This window comes from Amphiura filiformis, unplaced genomic scaffold (assembly GCF_039555335.1).
Source record: "Amphiura filiformis unplaced genomic scaffold, Afil_fr2py scaffold_47, whole genome shotgun sequence".
NCBI classification, from domain to species: domain Eukaryota; kingdom Metazoa; phylum Echinodermata; class Ophiuroidea; order Amphilepidida; family Amphiuridae; genus Amphiura; species Amphiura filiformis.
Genome location: NW_027305511.1, coordinates 456,010 through 478,919, shown reverse-complemented (window position 1 = coordinate 478,919; position 22,910 = coordinate 456,010). Strand labels below are relative to the sequence as shown.

The window sequence follows — 22,910 nt, the reverse complement described above, 5'->3', positions numbered from 1 at the left end:
TTCCTATTCTTGTTGGGGTAATGTCACCATACAGCCGGTTTCAAACTGGCTCGTTAAAGATGTACAGAACTGGATGTCTGTGACGGGACTGAGTCGTTACGCCGAGGTGTTCAATTATCGCAAAGTGAACGGCGAGATGCTGCAGCAACTTCAGGATAAAGAGCTACAGGTAAGTTATTCGGAATTGACTTTTTCAGTAAATCTCGTCATTTGACATCATGCCGACTTGCAATGCGCATAAACGATATTCGCTAAACAATGTGCACATCGGTGTGACGTCAAATGACAACATTTTGGGTCTAGAGCCGCAATGAATTGTGGGATATACCGAAAACTGTCATGTGACTGGGGTCATCTGAGGTTAAATGTGTAAAGATTATTCTAGGGGATTTTCTTGGTATAACGCTTCTACTTTAAAAAAATATGGGAATTTTTTTTCAAGATCATAAAGAGTCATCTGAGTCCAAAATAATAAATATTGTTGGATTTTCATAAAACTTCTGCTTCAAAAAAAATATGAAAATTGCTTTCTGCCAAAGTTCATCACATGAGCAGTCGATCAACAAAACAGGCGAGATTCGTTGTTCATGACACTGTAACCAATTACCTACTTCTCACGTTTCTACTGTCAGTGCATTGCACGGCAACTGACCCTCAGTAGAAACATTGTTTTATATGTGACCAGCTCCAACAAAACCTGGAACAAGTCACCAGACATGACTGAAGAGGTTCATCAGGTCTGTTGATTAAACAGCTAATAAAAGTTCTTTGGCAAAGAACTTTTATTAGCCAGACATGTTTTGAGTTATAGGTCTTTAAAGATGACATTCCCATAAAAAATGAAATTCTAGAATTCTTAATTTTATGGTATTTGACTGTGGGAGTGATTGGACTTTCAAATCCTTGAAAGTACTTATTAAAAAGAGGTTTACTTTCTGGAATGAGCGTTTTGAGCGTTTCGACAGTATTTTTTGTGGGACATGAGAGCACAGCAGACATATCGAATTGCATTCTGAATACGAAGAATGTCTTTCTGATATCAAATGATTTTCATTTTTTGAAATTCATGATATAATACAAATTTTATGACTAATTATTAAAATTTGATATTTGTCACATATTTGATATAATAACAGTCCTCGAAGTAAATTTTATAAATCTAATGATATATTCTTAAAGTGTATGTAGCTGGGAGGAAAAGCCGACGATCAATTGAAAATTTTGACCTTTCATATTGAAGATATGGATTTTTCCCCAAAAGACCTACTTTTTGTTGGTGTTTTGGGAAAAAATCCATATCTTCACTCTGAAAGTCAAAATTTTCAATTGATCGTCGGCTTTCATCCCACCTACATACACTTTAAGTATAAATCATCAGATTTATAAAGTTTACTTCAAGTACTATTAAATATCAAAAATATCAATTTTAATGATTTGCCATAAAATGTGTATTACATTGCGAATTTCAAAAATCAAAATTATTTGATATCAGAAGGACATTCTTCAGTATTCAGAATGAAATTCGATATGTCTGATGTGCTCTAATGTCCCACAATAAATACTGTCCAAACGTTCATACCCCATCCCTTAATCAATAAATATAAGCGAATTATGATAATCCCTATTCAATCCTGTGTAAGACCGGAAACTAAATGGCCAATAACTCAGAATAGCAATTTGGCAAAAATATCAAGGTATCATTTACAAAAAATCCATATCTTGAAAAGTATATATAATTTTGTTATCATAAAGCTTACTGTCCAGTGCTTACATATTTATTCAAATCTTGAAATGACGAAAATGTGACTTGTTCATGGTTTTGTCAGAACGGGTCACATTATATATCAATCAATGTGTGATCCTATGCTGAATTATGTCATATGTTTCAGGCATTTGGCATCCATGATGATTTCAAGAGGCAATGCATTCTGCGTACAAGAGACGAGCTAATAAATGGTGGCTCAGGGGTAGCCGATAAAACATTGAATGATGGTAAGTATATTGACTTTTTAAGTAATAAAGTGTGATGCATAATTCTATATGAATGAATAAAATGCTATTCCAGTTGAAATCCATACACTCCCTGTGGAAAGCATGACCATAATCTTCTACACATGTAGTGTGAATTTCAAGCGGGGTTACCTAATGAACACCATTTGAAATCTACACCCCTGTGTGGGAGATTAAGATCATGCCTTCCATAACAGGTGTATATGGAAAATTTGAGGTGCCATATTCGTTCCACTAAAAGTCCATTCCCCTACAAGCACCCACCTTGCTGCTTTACTACACATGATTCTCCATCATCATGTGCAGGCAGGATTCAACTACCCAGGATTTTCCATCATTATATGTGCAGGATCCAACTGCTCGTTTATCAAACACAGAACCATCTACACATAAAATCTGTTTTGGGGGCATTTTACGTATGCAATTATAATTATGAAAGCAATATAAAATAATAAGCGCCCACCCAAAATGACTTTTTAATGGAACAAATTTGGTATGTCTAATATTGAGATTTTACAGTTAAAAGTAGTATATCATTCCTAATATTGTTGTCATATTTTTCAGCTTCCTGCTCAGAAGCAGATCATGAACTTAAGGAATTCACTTTCTCCTCACTGCAGTACTGTGATAAATGTAAACACTTTATGTATGGGCTATTACACCAGGGGTACAGGTGTAGGGGTAAGTGTTATCAAATAAATACTTTGTGTTACAATGTAAACACTTAATATATGGGCTATTACACCAGGGGTACAGGTGTAGGGGTAAGTGTTATCAAATAAATACTTTGTGTTACAATGTAAACACTTAATATATGGGCTATTACACCAGGGGTACAGGTGTAGGGGTAAGTGTTATCAAATAAATACTTTGTGTTACAATGTAAACACTTAATATATGGGCTATTACACCAGGGGTACAGGTGTAGGGGTAAGTGTTATCAAATAAATACTTTGTGTTACAATGTAAACACTTAATATATGGGCTATTACACCAGGGGTACAGGTGTAGGGGTAAGTGTTATCAAATAAATACTTTGTGTTACAATGTAAACACTTAAAAGGGCATTTTGTGATCCACAGCCTCATCCCTCCAAATTACAACGCATTGTCTATGGAGCAGTGTAATACACATAATTAGAGAATAAGCGATAAAATTTTTATTTTGCCTATCCTCTATCGTGGGATAGACGACAGGCAGGTCCATTATTTTGAGTAGTGGATGCCGGCAAAATATTGGACCTGCCTGTCGTCTATCATAGGTAGAGGATAGGCAAAATAAAAATTCCTATCGTTTATTCTCATTCTTAGTCAGTTAAATATTATTTTAATAACTGTAAACAAATTTTTTAAGCAAAAACTAAGTTACCGTCATAAAACTCCCCTCATTATAAAATGAACGAAACTTGTTTACAACTTCACGTATTCTGTTGCGCGATTGTATTGCTAAGCGTTCACAGCGTATTCCGCACTAGTCTACGCATCCAGCGCGATACATACGCTGCGCACCTCTACACGCATATTACGCATTATCAAGACGCATGATGGCGTGGGGTGCGTCTACGGCCTGATAGACGGCATCCCGAAATCATGCGATTGTCCAATCAGAAATGTGTCTACAAACTAGACCACTCCCACTGACTAAGAATCATGCATAACTCGCGAATCGCAAAATCGGAATCAACTGAAATTTTGGGAATAGCTTTTTTTCGTGGATATCTAATGAAAAATGACATAAATAGAGGATGCTAGGATCACGAAATACTCCTTTAATATATGGGCTAGTACATCAGGATACAGATATAAGGGCAAGAGTTGTAAAATTAACTAACATGTTGTGTTGTGTTAACATGTTTGGGCTATTACATCAGGGAAACAGATATAGGGGTAAGTGTTATCAAATAAACACTTTGTGTTAACATTTATACTTGTTATGTATGGGCTAATAGTAATACATCAGGTAAACGGATGTAGTGGTAAGTTATAAAATAAACACTTAGTGTAATGTAAATTGACTGCTCATGGGGGATATGATGGAAATTATTATAGGCCTACTTTTTAAGCAAATTAGTATACAATTATAGACTGCTATGAAGGGCTTGGTTTAAATTATAAGCCCAAGGTGATCTTGAAATCATACTATGACTCAATGTTTGACCATAACAAATGTGTGCAGAGCTCACAGAAATTTAGTGCAATTTGGTGCTTACCAGTAACCAAACTTACACTATTTGAGCTAAAAATTCAAGTGGTTTTAAGGCCACCTTAATAAAAACCTACAACTGCTGCACATGTTAGTACCTTCCTCCTTGAAAATCATGAAATTCTTTTTTTTTTTTTTTTCAAAAAGGAAAAATTAAAATTCAATATTCCTATTTGATTTCAAGTTTTTGGAGTTTTTCACAAATTTGATGTTTCACTATTTTCAATTTTTCATTCAGTGTTGAATATGGGTAAAAAAGGTAGCATAGAGAAGAATTATTTTGTAGCATGACTTTATTTGTCTACTATTCAAACATTGCACAAAATGCTTGACAAGCCTGTACTGACACATAAAAAAGAAAATAATAATAGTAATAAAAAAAAAGGATTTCGCATTAGGTTTTTAATTTCTGACCACCTTTGAAACAGGATTATTAAGGTGGCCTTACCGTAAAAAAGACAATTTGTAGGGCAATTAGATTTGTCCCCAGTGGATGGAACTGGTCAGCCTGGTAAGGACCATTTGGGGTGAGGTGGGGGTGGGGGTTACTCATCAACCCTGATATGCTCATGCCAGCATGTTGCAGGTTAATACATGATATTAATATTGGATTGTTAATATGTTAACTTTCATTTTCTTACCCAGTTTGTGGAATTAGCTGTCACAGAACATGTGCAAGAACCGGCTTACCAAAGTGTGAACAGAGTCAACATAGAACTAGTCAACTGAATGGTAAGATTGACCTGTCGATTGATCAATCATTCAATTAATCACCAATCGATCAGTCAATTAGCTGTCACTGATTGTGTGTAAGAAGTCTAAAAAGTCAGAGCAGAGTCAACACAGCCATGGATAGAGATACATTGTATTTCAATCAATCAATCAATTAATCAATCAAACGGATAGCTATCACAGAATATGTGCAAGAAATGGCATATATTCAAGTGAATGGGAGATCTATCAGTCAATCTGAGAGGCTGGCTACCCTGATATTTAAAATATTACGCCATATTTTACTTTTTAGCCCATTTTTGACCAGCTTCCCCCTTGCAGGTTGCCTTGTTTGCATTTTCCTCTTTGGAAAAGTCTTGGGAATTGGATAAAGGGGGATTGGACCAAGTGGGATTGGACCAAGTAGCAAGTCAGGACTCAATAACACAAGTAACCATTGTATTTTGTTATTTTCCCCCTATTTTTTTGTTTTAGTCAATAATGTATTCAGTGTTGACATCATAGACCTTGAAGCATTCCAAAATTCTGTACCAATGGTAGTTGTCAAATGTGTGGAGGCTATAGAAAAAACAGGTAAGGTTATGAGCTTTTTGTAGATTCTGCCCCATTAACATGCTCCTGGACCATATAGCTAGATCACTTACATGAAAGAGCAGCTATTTGTTATTAAAAAAAGCAAAAAATTCAATTGCACAAAAGTCTGATTCCTAGTCTATAGAATCACTTCTTGAATAAGTTCATCAGGACTGTTAGGTATCAATTATTGGCAGACTCTCTGGGTGCAAAATCAATATGTCAAAGTCTGAGGCTATTCACATTGGAAGGTTGAAAGGGAATGATTTAAAGCCATTTAGTGATAAAGGTTTTGTTTGGAAAAATAATTCTTTCAAAACACTTGGGGTTCATTTTTCATTAAATTTGAATGCATTGTATGAGATTAATTTTCTCCCCAAACTTACTCAAATTCAACGAACTCTAAATTGTTGGCGTTCAAGGAATCTGTCTTTAGTTGGAAAGTTGCAGTGATTAAGAGTTTGTTATTACCACAGCTTATTTATTTATTTTCAGTTTTATGTATTCCAATTCCAAAGGTTTCTTTAAAAAATTGATTCTTTGTTTTAAATTTATTTGGAATGGTGGAAATGACCGGGTAAAACTAAACTACCTTTTGAACGATTACAGCAATGGAGGGTTACGCATGATTGATGTTGAGGCCTTTTCCCAAGCTCAAAAATTAGTGTGGGCAAAGCATTTGCTGGATCCCAATTGTGATGATTTTTGGAAACATTTGGAAACAAATGTACTTTCAAATTTCCATACTGACACATCAGCTTTATGGAAATCAGATGCTCCAAATTGTGTTCTTGCTATGTTAAAAAATACTCAACTGGCTGAAACTCTTAGGGTTTGGTATTTGTATAAGAAGAAAATAAAAGAGAATCTTGGTTATAATAATTATTTCCTTCAGGATTCCATTTGGTGGAATTGCAATATTTGTTTGAAAAACAAGAAATTCTTCTTTTATCAAGATTGGTTTGATCGTGGTATACATACTCTTGAGGATCTTAATAGGGGGTATAATTTTGTTAAATCTTTCGAAGATCTTGTTCTCGAATTTGATATATCTATTAAAGACAGAAGAAAGTACAACTATCTTATGAAAGGAATTTCAATTGACTGGACCAGGTTTTATAACCCTCCTAATGTTCAAGAAAATGTTTTTGACAAGATTGTTGAAAGCTTATTTGAAAATGGCAAAATTACCAAGCATTCATACACTATTTTGAAAAAGGAGGGACCTATCAAAACTGAGAGTTTTTGGATTGATGTGTTAAATATGGATCAGGATACGGATTGAAATGAAGTTCATAATAATAATTTTTCTTGCAGTATTGAAACTCAACTTAGGGCTTTTTACTTTAAATTATTTCACAGAGCAATTTGCACAAACAAATTCCTTCATAAAATTGGTAGAACTGATTCCCCACTTTGTTGTTTTTGTAATAATTCTGAGGAATCTTTGGTGCATTTATTTTGTGATTGTGATAAAATCAAATGCTTGTGGAATAGTCTGACCCAATTTATTGAAAACAAAACTGGTGATAATATTACAATTTCTAACTACCAAAAAATGTTTGGGTTTATGACTCTGAGCACAGAACTGTAATCAACTTTCTTGTATTATGTTTGAAGTTTTATATTCATAAACTGATGTAAATTTCAAAAGACCTCTCCCAGTTTCCAAGCTTTTACATGTATGAACTTTGTGAGAATGAAACTTAATACTGAGTATAGGATCGCAGAAAGTAAAGGTAAATTGGGCAAACATTTTAAGAAATTTTCGTTTGACTTTAATGAGGATTGAGGTCAATTTGCCTGCCAACCTAATTTTTTTTTTTTTTTTTTTGCATTTCTTCGCCCTTAAACCTATTGGTTTTTTTTTCACATTCTGTGCACGTCTAACGAAAATAACATGGGAAACTTGTCCTTTTGTCTGTTTTATTGTTGTCTGTGTTCGTTTTGCTGTCTTTTCTGATGTTTAAGAAATTGTATATCATAAAATCAGCCGTCATTTATATTTTGTAATTTGTTAATAAATCACAGACAGTAACACCATGGCTGTCCAAAGAAAAAAAAAGATATCAATTATTGGTAAATTGTGCTTTACAAATCCACTTGATTACTCACGTTTTTACTCACAATTTACCAATAATTTATAGAATCGCTTATTTTGTTAAATGTGTCCTTATCCCACAGGTTTAACTAAGCCACAACTGTACAAGCAATCCAGCTCAACAAATGACATCAACCACATCAAGGATCAGTTAAATCAACATGTAGACTCAGTAGATTTATCTAGTTGCCAGGATGTACATATCATATGCGGTGTATTAAAATGGTACCTCAGAGAACTGCCTAATCCTGTCATAGCCGTGGAGAATTACACAGACTTTATACAAGCAATAGGTAAGTCATGATGTAGGAGGTAGCATTGAGGCTTCAAACTAATAAGAGGACTGGCTCCTGTTAGTGTTAGGCTAATGGTACCTACAGGAGTGTCCCTAATCCTGTCAGCCGTGGAGAATTACACAGACTTTATATAAGTAGGGATGACCAATGAACCATCAACTTGATTAGAACGCTCCCATAGACATGCAGGGAGCTCAACTGTGCACTGCTTGCACAGACATTTCTAAATTGATCTCATTCTTTTATTTTTCAATATTTTTCTGTAAAAATTGAAGAAGTGACTGCCAATTATATTTTGTAACTATCTTACAAATTACAGCAACACAACTGATTTCATTTTCCTGTAAGTGCGAGTCAAAATTGGTCCATCGCCACAGTGCGTTTAATTGCCAGTGGCTGAGTTCAGCACTGCTCAAGAATGGCACAAAATATTCATGTCAATAATTTCAGGTGAAAATGTGGCCTACTGAGCTGTAATTTGGCAGAGTTGTCAGTAATACCTCTATCATACCCTCTGTAAAAAGGAAAAAAAAATGAACAAGTAGATCTCGAGTTACAAATTAAATCACCAACTTCCCTTTGGAATTTTCATACTCCTTTTGAATCATGCTAAGAAGACACCTTTCTGAACATAAATGTGAAGTTTCGTGCTCATTTGATGTATTTTTCACCTGATTTCAACCCTAAACGATTTCTTATATTTAGACCTATACCATCTACAACTTGCTGCTGGCTATACCTTGTTTAGAACTTTCAAAAGAAGTACCTGAATGTGCAACCATAACTGTTTCAAAATAGCCCGCGAAAGTCATGCAGGTGACTCCGAGGTCATGCATTGAATTGGTTTGAAGGAAGAATACTACCGGAACCAGCACCTTTTGTTAGAAGTCACACATGAGCATGATGAGTGAAGTGGATTTACCTCTATTGTTGTGAATGAGTCAATGACCTTCAATGACACTTAAGATTTTGTTTGCATACACCTGCTAATTGGTCATATTAAACCCAATAACATTGAAATTTTGGTTGTGAAAAAAGTTCACCTGGACTTAGTGCAATTTTGATTTTGTGCCATATCGGCCATCTTGGATGATTTTGGCAAATGTTCTCTAAATGCATGATTTCAATGCCTCGGTTTGAAAAAATAATTTATGCCATTGACTAGTAAAGTGCCATTTCATAAGAAACCCTTTGATACTTTCACAATATGCTTTTTCATGTTTGCATATATGTTAAAATAAAGAAATATATAAAGGTAAATATATGCTTATGCCAATTTTGCTCCCAATTGCTATTTTTAGACCTTGTCATTTTATTTATTTCCAATGACCGCACAGAATGGGAAACTTTGAAAATTCATAATTCAAAAGATTTTGACCGATTTTGACCATTTAACCACCAAAATACTTCTGTTGATGAGTTCTATCCAGAAAACAATCTTTTGTAGCAATAGGGGCAACATGAAATGTTGATGGTTATCCCTAATATAAGCAATAGGTAAGTCATGATGTAGGAGGTAGCATTGAGGCTTCAAACTAATAAGAGGACTGGCTCCTGTTAGTGTTAGGCTAATGGTACCTACAGGAGTGTCCCTAATCCTGTCATAGCCGTGGAGAATTACACAGACTTTATACAAGCAATAGGTAAGTCATGATGTAGGAGGAAGCATTGAGGCTTCAAACTAATAAGAGGACTGGCTCCTGTTAGTGTTAGGCTAATGGTACCTACAGGAGTGTCCCTAATCCTGTCATAGCCGTGGAGAATTACACAGACTTTATACAAGCAATAGGTAAGTCATGATGTAGGAGGAAGCATTGAGGCTTCAAACTAATAAGAGGACTGGCTCCTGTTAGTGTTAGGCTAATGGTACCTACAGGAGTGTCCCTAATCCTGTCATAGCCGTGGAGAATTACACAGACTTTATACAAGCAATAGGTAAGTCATGGTGTAGGAGGAAGCATTGAGGCTTCAAACTAATAAGAGCACTGGCTCCTGTTAGTGTTCTAAGGCTAATGGTACCTACAGGAGTGTCATTAATCCTGTCAGCCGTGGAGAATTACACAGACTCCATACAAATAATCAGGAAATCGTGATGTAGGAGTTGGCATTGAGGCCTGCATAAATAAGAGGACTAGCCCCATGTGGCTAATGGCGCCTACAAGAATGTCCCTAATATCCACTCATAGCCTTGGAGAACTACAGGCTCTATACAAGCAATCGGTGAGAGAGATTAGATATTATGTATCCTGTTACCTGGTGTACATACTAAGTAGCTTCTCTGTCAAATGTTGTTATCCTGCCATTTTTATTCCTGTATGTTGTTAAACAGCTGTTACCATGGTTAGTAGTCCAGATGTCAATGCTTCCATCAAAGCTTGATGGTGACTATGACTAACATATTTCTCACTTATTATTTCAATTGTATTCACTCTGGGTAGAATATGATTTATGTTTTCAGGGCACTATATACTCGTCCCAGGTTTCACTGACCATATCTTTTCATTTTAACATAACATAATATTACCATATTTTCCATTTTTCCAGCGATTTCAAATGAACAAGAAAAAGTATCACAGTTACTAGCAGCAGTAACCAAACTTGAAGAGCACCACCGTCGTACACTGGAGTATTTGATGGCACACTTTTGTCGTATATGTGTGCAGAGAGATACCAATAAGGCATCACCAAGAGAACTAGCAGCAGTTTTTGGTCATATATTATTAAGGCCTCCTCATAACCAAATGATGTGAGTATTCAAAATGTATTCAAAAGGTATTCAATGTGTCTTTATACCCAGGGATGTGATTGTCAGGATTTTTCTGGATTTCCCGGATTTTTTAATATTTCCCTGGAGTTTTAATTTCTCTGGATTATTAACAATTATAACATCAAAATTCAGATAAAATCAAAATAGTGTCTGTGTACCTCTGTTTAGAACTGGAATGATATTAAATGACGATCTGGTGTTTTTCCCGTGTCGATGATGCACGGTTTGTCTGGTAGTATTTTCCATCCAAACCATTCGTCCGAAGTGACATTTAATTTGATAAAAATCATATGGAATTAAGAGAAGATACATCATGGCTACCATAAATGGTAATTTTATCGAGTGACATTCACATTTATGCAAGGAAATAGAAGTTTATAATCTTCAATTATTTCCGATGAAATATGCACGAATAGCCATTGTATTTGTAGTTTGGTAGGTAAATTTTCCAAGTTATACAATGCCCTCTAAATGTGCCACAAACCAGGAGCTTAGCTTCTGGGGCCTTTCCCCTGGGCCCTCACCCGGGGTCCTAGGGCGAGCCCCTCGACCGATTGCCATTGTTTGTATTGTCTCCGGGTAATTTCCGGATTCCCTGTATACCTTGTGTCAGTTCAAGTTTGGTAGTGGCGTCAATGAGTCCCTGTATAGGAGAGAGTGTTCCGATTTTGCCGCATTTGCACACAAGCATATTATTGCTGTGATTCCAAGAACGATGGGCACTACTATGCAACCTTATGTCTTACGTCTATCCTAGTCGGTAGGAATCTCATCATAAGAAGCAACATCACCAACTTTAACCTATAACAGACAGGGACATCACTATAGTCTGGTCACTCTATCTAAAAAGTTTTGGGTCAAAATCACTAATTGCCCACTTATTGATAATTGCACCTCCTGGCCATATTCACGCCTTGAGTAATCTCTGGCACATTGTTATGATCAATTAGATGTTCTGCTGCACAGTTAACTTTTGCCTTATATGTCAAATGAGAACTGTAAATTGGTAAGGGCATATGAGCACTTTGGATTGTAACATTTTTGTACTGTACTGTTAGCAGTAATTGTATCACTAACTTTTTGTTTCTCTGATTCTTTTCTAGTCATGTGGTGAGAAATGGGGAGGCTCATAAACAAATTGTCAGTACATTAATAGAGAAAGGGGACTGGGGTGTCCCTCTTGTAGACGCACCACCATCTCCAGCACCAGGTATGTATAGGTATCTGTATGGGGGTGAGGAATAAGGAGGCTCATACACAAATTATTAGTACATCAATATAGAATGGTGACTGTGGAGTGTCCCCCTCATAGATGCACCACCATCTCCAGCTCCAGGTATGCAGGAGTATATGTGTGGGTGGGTGTGTGGGTGGGGGGGGGTGTAGTGAGGAATAGGGAAGATCACAAACTAATTGTTAGTATATGAATAGTGAAAGGTGACTGAAGTGTCCCGCTTATAGACGCACCAGATATGGGTATATGTGGGGTGTGTAACGAGGAATAGGGAGACCCATAAATAAATTGTTAGTACACCAATTTAGAATGGTGACTGGGGTGTCCGTCCTGCTCATAGACACATCACCATCTCCAGCACTAGATATGTATAGGTATTTGTGTGTATGGGGGTGGGGTGAGGAATAGGGAGGATTATACACAAATTCCTAGTACATCAATATAGAATGGTGACTGAGGTGTCCCTCTCATGAAACTTTTACTCCAACATGATGTTTCCCAAAAGACCTTAAATTGTTATGTCTTTTGGGAAATTTCATGTATATCTTCAATACAAAAGGTCAAAATTTTCATATGATAGTCAGTTTTTCCTCCCAGCTATTTACACTTTAAGAACATATCATTAGATTTATAAAGTTTACTTTGAGGATAAATGTCAAAAATGTCAGTTTTAATAATTTGCCATGTAATTTATTATATCGCGAATTTCAAAAATTATTTGCTATCAAAAAGGAAATTCCTCGTATATTCAGAATGCAATTTGGTGTGTCTGATGTGCTTTCAGGTCCCACAAAAATACTATGCAAAGGTGGGTGACTGATCCCTTAACCAGAACCATTCTTAATAAATGACTGACCCATAAGTTTTTAGTCAATTATCATGAAAAAATATATTTGTTCCTGTTATTTTTTACAAACTAACAGCAATAAGATATTTTATATCCTAGTTTTTCTGCATTTCCATATTGTGTGATTTTTTTTCAAACATCACAACCAGTTATTTTCATTTATCTACAATATAGGCCTATATTTGTTCCCAAAATAATTTATATCAATAGAGTCTAATAATTAATATCAAAATTGGTTTTCATGCCTCATGGTCTATTTGACTCACATTGACCTTAGCTGTAACTGTGTGTATTTTATTTGGTAATCGAAATATCAGTTGCCTCATTGAACACACAGGTTTTGTCACTAATTTAATGGTTCAGTGCATTACTGCCAAAGTGCAAATCTTTGTGAGATTTATTTTTCACGATGTCTATTGTGAATTGTTTCCCTTGATTTTAAATTTGCAATTCTTCATTCCCTTACATTCACCTATATACAAAAGGAATATATTTGAGCTTTTGTTATTTTGTTGGTAATTACTTGGAACGTGAAAAATTCAAAAATAAATGTTGCGTGAAAATTTTAAATTTTACATTGATTTGTGGACTTCGGTCATCAGCTGTATTTATGACCCAGAAAATTGATTGTTTGAAGGGTTGCCAAACCCTGCGATATTGTAGCCCAATTGGATGACTTTTGAACTTTGAAAGATATTCCCAATTCCTTTCCAATCAAAACCAATGGTTATGAAAAAAATGGGTGACTTTTAATTAGCTCCCACAACGTCAGTAATTTCTTTTGGCATAGAATCCAATGGTTCAGAGAAAAAATTGGGTGACTTTGTAATGATTTAATTGACTCGCAATACAGGTGGACCAACTAGGCAACTCTGATTGTTTGCAAAGCTTCCTACTGTGCAGTAATTTCTTTACATAATATGTTTCAACCAACACAGTTTGGTGTATCACCTATGTGATTAATGGTGTTTGATTATATTATCTCATATACTATGTTGCCGCCATCAAAGTTATGCATCGTCGAGGTGATTATTAACATTGGTCTTGTTTGATTGATATCTATATAGTATTTGTTTGATTGTGTGTAGTGGTATGTAAGCAGGGTTGTATTGGGGTGAGTGTGCGTTTTCCCCAGGACTTAATCTGCAACCTATAGTGTAAACACCATGGGGAAATGTGACCCTAATCTTCAACACAGGGAGTATGAAGTTACCTAAATTGATCATTCCTTTTGAAATTCAGACTCCCTGTGTGGAAGATTAAGGTCATGTCTTCCACAAGGCGTGTATGGATATCAACTGGAATAGTCCATTGTTGGTGTATATATATCCAAGTATTGATACAAGTATTCTAACATATCTTGTTTCATATTCGTCATTCCTGAATCATATTGTTGTATTGTTATTTCTTCACCAAAGTACTTCCCCCTAGACCACCAAGCAGACCACCAAGGGGCCAACCCCCTCCACCGCATCATATGAATGGACCAGAATCAGTGGATAAAGCTGAGTGGTACTGGGGAGACATCTCAAGGTGAGAATGACCTAATAGTAGTGCCATAGTTCAATAACCCCAATTGTAACACGTGTAATTCAAAATTTGATCTCCAGTTGCGGAGTAGTGAGTTTTATTATCTAGCATGTTAAACAGTCATGCTAGAATGTACAAACATATATGTGTACATCCATATCAAAATGATGCACTTGTCGGCTGCTACATGTGTCTTATTTCACATAATAAACTGCTCCAAAAAAGAAACTTACCAGGTAAGAAATTTGTCTGTCAAATTCAAACGACAAATTGTGTTACACTAAATGGGATATGAGTGGAAGCAGTGTTAATTGGCGCGAATTTTTACACCTCATTTGTTGCAAACGGATGAGTATTTTTGAAGTTATGCTTATTTAACCGAACCTATCCACTGGAATGAAAGTTGCACTCATACCACTTGAGATGGTTGGCAGTATACAGGTGTAATCAGTGCTCTCCTCTTCTTCTTTGCATGACTAACTTTCCTATTGCTATTGTGTGAATTCATTGGGGCGGACCTGCAACTTTCAAATTTGATAGTAGGCTTGTTCAAATGAGCATAACTTCAAAAGTTTTGATCTGTTTGCGACAAATGAGGTGTCAAACTCAGCGTAAATGTACACCGCTTCCACTCATATGCTATTCAGTATAATACGATTTGTCGTTTGAACTTGACAGACGAATTTCTTACCTGGTAAGTTACTTTTTGGGACCAGTTTAGTTAGGAATAAATACCAGACTCATCTCAAGTGGAGGTTGACATGGGGATGATTTGATGTGACCTCCACTTGAGATGAGTCTGGTATTTATTCCTAACTATTATGTGAAATACGACACATGTAGCTGCCGACAAGTGCATCGTTTTGATATGGATGTACACATTTTCAGGGTGTATCAAAATGATTGGTATTGTTGTGTAATAAAATGTCTGTTTCTTCCAAATTCAACATTAGATCCTCTTGAAATGACTACAATATAGTTTTATGAGCTTTTATAACATAAATCTACAAATAGAGTTGTTGCTTGATTGCATTTTGATACACCCTGTAGAGGTTAAACAAGTTCAGTCTTTTCATGACTGTTTTCTGTCTTACATTGAGCCTACCAATTAAAACAATGTGTTCTAAATTTTGAATTTAGAATTGAATATTTTTGAAAGATAAAGTTAGCTTAGTTTCCAAGAAAATTGCCAAATTTCCTAAAACATTTTGTGCTGAACCTCAGGTTTTGAAAAAGCATTTTCATATTTTGAAATTTGTTTATGATAAATTTATCCATGCTTAATAAAAGCATACTTGGGGCACACCGATCTTAAGTTAAAACTAATGTCATGCAATTGGTGAGAGCCTAGGAATCAAGTTGTTACATTTCCTTTAGTCAGAGCCACCAAAAATGCCAGCATCATGTTGATGTCAGGATTTGAATTATTCCAACATGTCTACATCGGAAACCAATCTTGACAACATCACATGAATTGGCTACGGACAAATTTTAGATAAATAGAGTGAAGGTCTTGATTTTATAAATAAAAAATGTGCCTTTGTGAAAAGTGTGCTACAAAATAATAGGGTATTGGCCAGACTCTACTCTACAGTGGTCATTCCGCTATTAGCTGGGCAAATAATTTGTATGGTGATCATAAGTGTAATTTTCTGTATAAAGAGTTGTATAATTAGAAGGGTTTTGATGTTATAATAATACTCTGTGTCAATTGTTTCAGAGAGGAGTGTAATGAGAAACTGCGAGATATGCCTGATGGTACCTTCCTAGTAAGAGACGCTTCTAATAAGCAGACCAGCGGTGATTACACGTTAACCGTCAGGTTAGTATATTGAGCGATTCCAGTTGAAATCTGTACACCCCCTGTAGAAGACATGACCTTAATCATCTGTACAGGGGGTGTTAGTTTCAAATGGAGCCACCCATTCAAGTAACTCTGTTTGAAATTCATACTCACTGTGTGGGAGATTAAGGTCATGTCTTTCATAGGGGTGTATGAATTTCAACTGGAATATCCCAGTAGATATGAATGAGAGAGAAAAAATTTGTCCAGCATTTAAGCTTTACTGATGCTTGTGGAATAGGTAACCGGTTCAATTTCTGGTGGAGGCAAATGTTAAACAGTGTTATCTGACCCCTCTGTTATGCAGAAAATGACAAAGACCTTGACCTTGCAGCCAGTTCTGCTACTTCTTCAATGATACTGCTTAACTTCCTTTTCGAGAAAACACAAGCAGGGTCTGATCAGGGTAAGGCTAAAAAAAAACTGTTTGTTTGTCCTCGTCCGACCAACTGTCTCGGCAGTAACGACCGTAGAACTTTTTTTTTTCAATTTATTTTATTTATTTTTTTCCCCCCAAAAACTGGAGATATAATTAAAGAAATGTTGTAAAATACCATATCCTGCATGTTTCCCCCGTCCAGTCGTACCTGGCTGAAGGTTCCAATATTTCATATTATCATCCTTAGCCTGCACAACTAAAACATTGTTGAACTTAAAAAGGCGGTATGGTATTTTATGTCTACCAGACATGTACATGTCAAATAAAGTAGGGTTTACCTTGAATTTGTTTTTAGTAGAAATTTTGTGGTCAGTGAGTGTTTAACAAGTACTTCACATATACTTTTGGTACTTGGAAAAAAAAGATAAAAGGAAAATAAAACTCTGACTGACCGAACCGACTTCTGAAAGTTATCTATGGACAAGCAAACAATTTATTTTTTTGGCCTAGCATCATGTGAGAACAGTCAGTGTCTGACATGATTCAAGATTAAATAAGAAATATAACTTCAAAAAATTGAAAAGTTTCTCATGACTAACTTTATGACATAGAACCTATGCACATATAAAAAAAATTACAAGGGTTTATAGAAGTACACCAGGTTTAATGTATTAAAATTCTGACTCATGTTCTCTTTGATCCGTTATTTACAGGAAAGGTGGTAGTAATAAGCTAATCAAGATCTTCCATCGAGATGGTCTGTATGGGTTCTCAGAACCACTTCAATTCACTTCGGTAGTGGAACTCATTAATTACTACACACGAAGCAGTCTGGCACAGTACAACCAAAAGCTAGATGTCATACTCACCACCCCTGTGCGCAAACATGTAAGTAGATATCTAGTGTCCTACAATTGCTTAAATTCACATTGCAGTCAAGTTAGCTCAATCGATACGGTGTTCGACTATGGTGCGAGAGATTGCGGGTTCGAACCCTGGCGGTGGTTAGTACACTCTCGTGTAAAGATTTTGAGTTAGCTTGAAATTCCCCTGGACAAGGAACTTACTGCTAATCGTCATGTAAGAATCTGCCTGGAAGACGTACAATTGTGGAGTGTCTAGGGTGTACGTTTCTTAGCTGTAAGTCCCTGTGTTGTTTATATTATTTCTGGAATGATGTGGGGCCATAGTGGTCAGCGACAACCTGTAAAGTGGGGCTTGTGGATTAACGTCTAGTCATTGTGTCTGTGCATAGCCCACTACAAATCACTGTAGTGAACTGATCAATTACTACACATGGTGCATCTTGGCAGAGTACACCCAAAAGCTTGACCTCACAATTACCAACCCTGTGCACAAACATGCAAGTACATAATAGTGTACCAGAACCGCTTCAATTGACATTGTGCAGCGTGCAATGATTCTCAATGTAATCTAGCGATATCGCATGCTAGACAACAAACTGGGAACCAGTGCCCGGTGTCATAATTTAACCATCTCATTATACTTTACATTCTGCATAGGGCTGCACACAGAAAACATAACCTCCATTTTGTGTGGCAAGCATACATTTTTTCGAAATTCAGACTTTATTAGTGTAGAAATCATCAAACACCAAATATTTTATAAATAACCTGTTAAAACCAAGTGTATTTTATCTTTTTTCCCCACAGCAAATGGTTGATGAGAAAATAGAGGTGGTCATTATAAAATTAAAAGAGAAAAACAAGGAGTACCTTGACAAGACAAAAACCTATGATGAGCTCTATGAGAAATACAGTAAATCTTTACAGGTAAGTGACACCCCCTATGGAAGACACAACCTTAATCTCCTACACAGGGAGTGTGAATTTCAAATGGAGTCACCCATTCAGTGTCTGCTGCTCCAAAAATGGGCTATTCCAGCTGAAATGTTGACCCGTGACCCAGTTGGAGTGACGTCACAGGAGAGTCGTTGAGGAACTATGAGCTAATTCTTTATATCCTGACAGCTCTTTGTTTTCTGATCCTGGCTGCAAATGTCGATTGTGGAATATCTAGGGTGTGCGCTTCTTAGCTGCAAGTCCCTGTGTTGTTTAATGGATTGCAGAATGATTTGGGCCGTAGTGATCAGCGACAACCTGTAAAGTGTACTGAGGCTTGTACTAAATCACTGCCCTTTTTTGTGTGTGTGTTTTCTAGGAGATTCAACAGAAACGACAGGCGCTGGATGCTTTCAATGAGACTGTAAAGATTTTTGAAGAGCAGTTAGAATTACACCAACAACATCACAACGATTGTCCTCCACAACAAAAAGATCAGTAAGTTTTTCTGTTCATTTGTTTTGCATGCATCTTAAATCTTGTATCCAGAGGTTTGACTTCTCAGGATTTTTGTGTTTTCAGGATCATTTTTGTCACTTCATGACTGTACAATAAGCAATACAATGTATAGAAAAAAGATAATTTTCAGGACTTTCTCACTATTCACACTCTAGTGATAGTTTATGGCCCTTTCATATATTCAGGTTATTTGGTGGTGTGATTTTACCACATTTGCTTAGATAAAACAACCAATTAGTGCTGAAAAAGATTATTTTCAGGATTTTCTCGCTATTCACACTCTATTGATAGTTTATGGCCCTTTCATATATTCAGGTATGGTGGTGCTATGTCTCACAGCCCATGGCAGTTTGAGGGATTTTTTTTAAAGATTTTTTTTTAAAGATTAACATCATTCATGTCGGTGGTAGATCGGGTAAAGCAGAAGTGTGATATGGGAAATCAGCAATGGGCTATTCCAGTTAATTCCAGTTCTTTGACATTGGGGGGGGGGGGAGGATTATTACCAGCCATGGTATTATGGGAGTGATTACAGTAGTATTAATATTTCATTTACCTTTGATTTTATTGTCACCCAACAGACTTATGAATAATTACCAGTTATTGCAATCACGTCTGAGTGAAATCACCGAGAATAAAGCAGCTTTAGAGGAGGACCTCAAGAAAGAAGTGGATGAGAACCGGGAGAGAGACAGGACAATGAACAGTATCAAACCACTCATCTTAGATCTTAGGAAACTAAGAGATCAATATATTATGTAAGGAGCAATATTTTGTGGACTCTATAGCAGGGCATTTTCAGGGAAGGTTTTTACTTGTTTTAAATTTCAGACACACAAATTTAAGAGGTTGTGAAAATAATTTGAACAAATAGGAATTCATGTTTAAGCCTGTAAAAACATTCTATGGTCCATAGATTATATTATGTTAGTTAAGATTCGGGTAACAGGTATTAGAATTTGGGTTAAGTTTTTAGAGCAAGGCTGGCTACAGGACAAAATAGTTCATGGATAAACTGAGTGAGGGAAAGCAGCAAGATAGAAAAGATAAACAGACAGAAATCTCAATTGTATATACAAGGGGCCAAATACATTTTAAACGTATATGCTTCAGGTCCAAATACACCCCACTTTATAATGTTTTCCTCAAGGGTTGTCAGACCGGATTTGTCCTGGTGGGCCATGTAATTAGAACTCCGTGTATAGATGTTTTGCCATCTTGTTGCAAAGTACTATTTCAAACTCATCACTTGTTTTGATTTTGTTTCTTTCTTGTAGGTGGCTTGGCTCCACAGGAGTTAAACAAGATAAGATTAACTCTTGGCTAAGTGAAGAAAATCTCAATAGGTAAGTATAGTTTTCAATAAAAAAATGTGATTGGAACTGGCTGGGAGATCTTTGTTATTCACCGCATCTGCCCTAGAATTAAAACGCAGTAATGGACAGAGCGGATAATAAATTTGTGACATTTGCCTCTGTCCGGATTTGATCCAGGGACTTCTTGCACCCTAGACTCAAAGACCTTAACTGCTAAGCCATGCTGCACACTTTTGAAGAAAGAACCACCTTACATTAACTCCTCAATATGTTCCAGTCACTGACATCATTCTTGATCTCATCATTTTCTGTTTGTTTTGATTCCAGGGAGCTCATTCCAGATACCGACTCATTACCCCACCACAATGAATCACTATGGTTGCTAGGCAACATGACAAGGGTGGATGCAGAAAAGGCATTATGGGGCAAAGACAAAGGCACATTCCTGATTAGACCTAGTGCTCAGGGAGACTGGGCCTGCTCTATTGTGTAAGTATTGTATGATTCATCAAGGGCAGTGATGCCAACGCCGCACCTTAGGCGTACAATTGGGCTACTTGGCGATCACTTGCTGCTACTCAAAAAAGCATGCTGCTAGTTGCCTAAAATTGGGCTACTTTTGCTACTGTCAGGCCACGGCAGTAATTTGACGCAGTTTCCTTTCAATTTAGCCGATTTATAAAGGTTGAAGATCAAAATTGCAATTACAATGGGTTTTGTGACCATTTATTGGTCGGTCCTTAACTTCCAATTAAGTACCAGAAGTTTTGAAGTCAAGTGCTTTTTGCCCAATTGGGTGATTTGCGTTCGAAATTTGGGTAAATCCACCTAAATATCTGGTATTGGGCGCTTTTTTAGGAAGTTTAAAAATTGGGCTACTCATTTACAGCAGCTTGGTGAGCTAATGTGCACGCCTTGGAGCTGAAAAGTTTTGTGCAACGCTGATCAAGGGGAGGGTTGTTAGGTTTCAGTCACAGTTTCCCATGCTCTATATTGTGCGGTTAATACTGTGCTCCTATCATTTTAATTGTGGATCGGAACTAATTCACTGTCAATATTTAAGAAACACATTTGTGACCATCCTCCACAACTGAGCCCGGATGTCGCCAGTGCCACTTTTGATATATGCTCCATTGAACTTAACAATAAACAATAGGAAACAAAGGATTTATTGACTGTTTTATTGATTTTTCACTACTTAAATGTCAAGTACTATAGACATGATATATATCATTTTAAAGCTAATTTCAAGCAAAATATTTTGGTTGAATATCTCAAAAATGATGATTGGCGACTTCAGGGCTCAGTTGTGCTGAGGGGTCACATTTATCAATAATTTATTAAAATCACAGTAATGTATTGGAAAGGTATTAATATTCCAAAATTCTCTCCCCAAATTAAAGGTTCCCATGAAATTACTGTACTGACACAGGTATAAGTTCACCTATGTTTCTTTCTCCCGGACTGACCTCCCTCTCTGCTTATATTTGCTCTTCTCTACAATACTCACATTCCTCTCCACCCCTCCATGAATTAGCATCTCCTTTCCTCTCCTCACTTCCCCTCCAGTTACCTTCCCTTCTCCCTGCTATACTAGTACTAGAGTACCCCTATAATTTTCTCTGTTTTGTTGTGAAGTACTTTTCCCTTAAATTTTGTTTTCTATAATTTGCATGTTTGTGTTTTCCTTTACAGAATAAATAGGAAAAAAATAATAAATAGGAAAGAGTGAGCAAGAGGAACATAAAACTCAGGTCCTAAAATTCAATAGTAGCTTTTCAGATGATGAATGGAATATATACTCTTTGTTTCCATTTAAATGTACAATGGATGCGAAACTACGTTGGTTTCAGTATAGAATTTTAAATGGAAATCTTACCACGAATACATTTATGTTTGAAATTAGCAAAAGAAATGATAATATAATGTACTTTTTGAGAATTTAATTCTCATTTTAACTAAGTTTTATATATATACAGAAAAAGATGTCAAAATTCACCCCTTTCTTTTATTCCTCTTCAGAAGGAAATAGAATGTTATCATAAATTGGAAAGGTTCATTCGTTTTAAAAGATTCAAAATACCGAATTTATCAATATAAATAGCAGGTTTGGAAGGGACTTTTTAACTAAATATTTTGTTCTTATTGTAAAAGCTAGACAATTCAAATGCTATGTAAATATGTATGTGAGTGTTGGTACTGTTTTTGTATTGTTTAATATTTAGAAAAAAACTGGTGTATAAAACTCAATATCGTATTTATCTGAGTTAACTATGATTGTAAAATGTACACCAAATAAATAAAAAAATAAAATAAAAAAAAATAAAACTGGTCCTACAAAAGAAAAGTTTAAAAGTCTACTCTTTTCTACTTTACTTTTTTCTACTTTACTCTGCTATACTCTTTTCTATTCTACTCTTTCCTATTCTAATCTCTTTTCTACTTTCCTCCTTCATCTCATCTCTTTCCTCTCTTCTCCCCCCCCCCCTCTCCATTCCACAGTATCCAATGTACTTAAATCTTATATTTCTTGTTGTTTGTTTCCCTTAAGTTTTGTTTTCTATCATAGGCATGTTCTCCTTTTCCTTTACAGAATAAATAGGAAAACAAATGAGCAAGTGGAACATAAAACTGGTCCTACAAATGAGCAGTTTAAAACTGTTCACTGCATAATCTATGAAACACCAAATGGCTTTGGTTTTGCCGAACCGTACAATATCTATGCCTCATTGAAAGAACTTGTACTAGCATACCAACAG

The 22,910-nt window shown here is 36.1% G+C and overlaps 1 protein-coding gene across 1 annotated transcript in view; it reads left to right on the top strand.

Annotated features, from left to right (window-relative positions):
- The window catches only part of LOC140144277 (phosphatidylinositol 3-kinase regulatory subunit alpha-like), a 39,497-nt gene that overhangs the window by 11,888 nt on the left and 4,699 nt on the right, over positions 1-22,910 (top strand). Inside the window, exons 5-20 of the mRNA XM_072166096.1 lie at positions 35-169; positions 1,890-1,992; positions 2,575-2,691; positions 4,858-4,944; positions 5,419-5,517; positions 7,702-7,911; positions 10,459-10,660; positions 11,785-11,891; positions 14,181-14,295; positions 16,013-16,114; positions 17,228-17,402; positions 18,188-18,307; positions 18,696-18,814; positions 19,417-19,593; positions 20,113-20,181; positions 20,479-20,640. Of these exons, the coding sequence (XP_072022197.1) occupies positions 35-169; positions 1,890-1,992; positions 2,575-2,691; positions 4,858-4,944; positions 5,419-5,517; positions 7,702-7,911; positions 10,459-10,660; positions 11,785-11,891; positions 14,181-14,295; positions 16,013-16,114; positions 17,228-17,402; positions 18,188-18,307; positions 18,696-18,814; positions 19,417-19,593; positions 20,113-20,181; positions 20,479-20,640 (2,099 nt within the window). The remainder of the gene's footprint in view (positions 1-34; positions 170-1,889; positions 1,993-2,574; positions 2,692-4,857; positions 4,945-5,418; positions 5,518-7,701; positions 7,912-10,458; positions 10,661-11,784; positions 11,892-14,180; positions 14,296-16,012; positions 16,115-17,227; positions 17,403-18,187; positions 18,308-18,695; positions 18,815-19,416; positions 19,594-20,112; positions 20,182-20,478; positions 20,641-22,910) is intronic.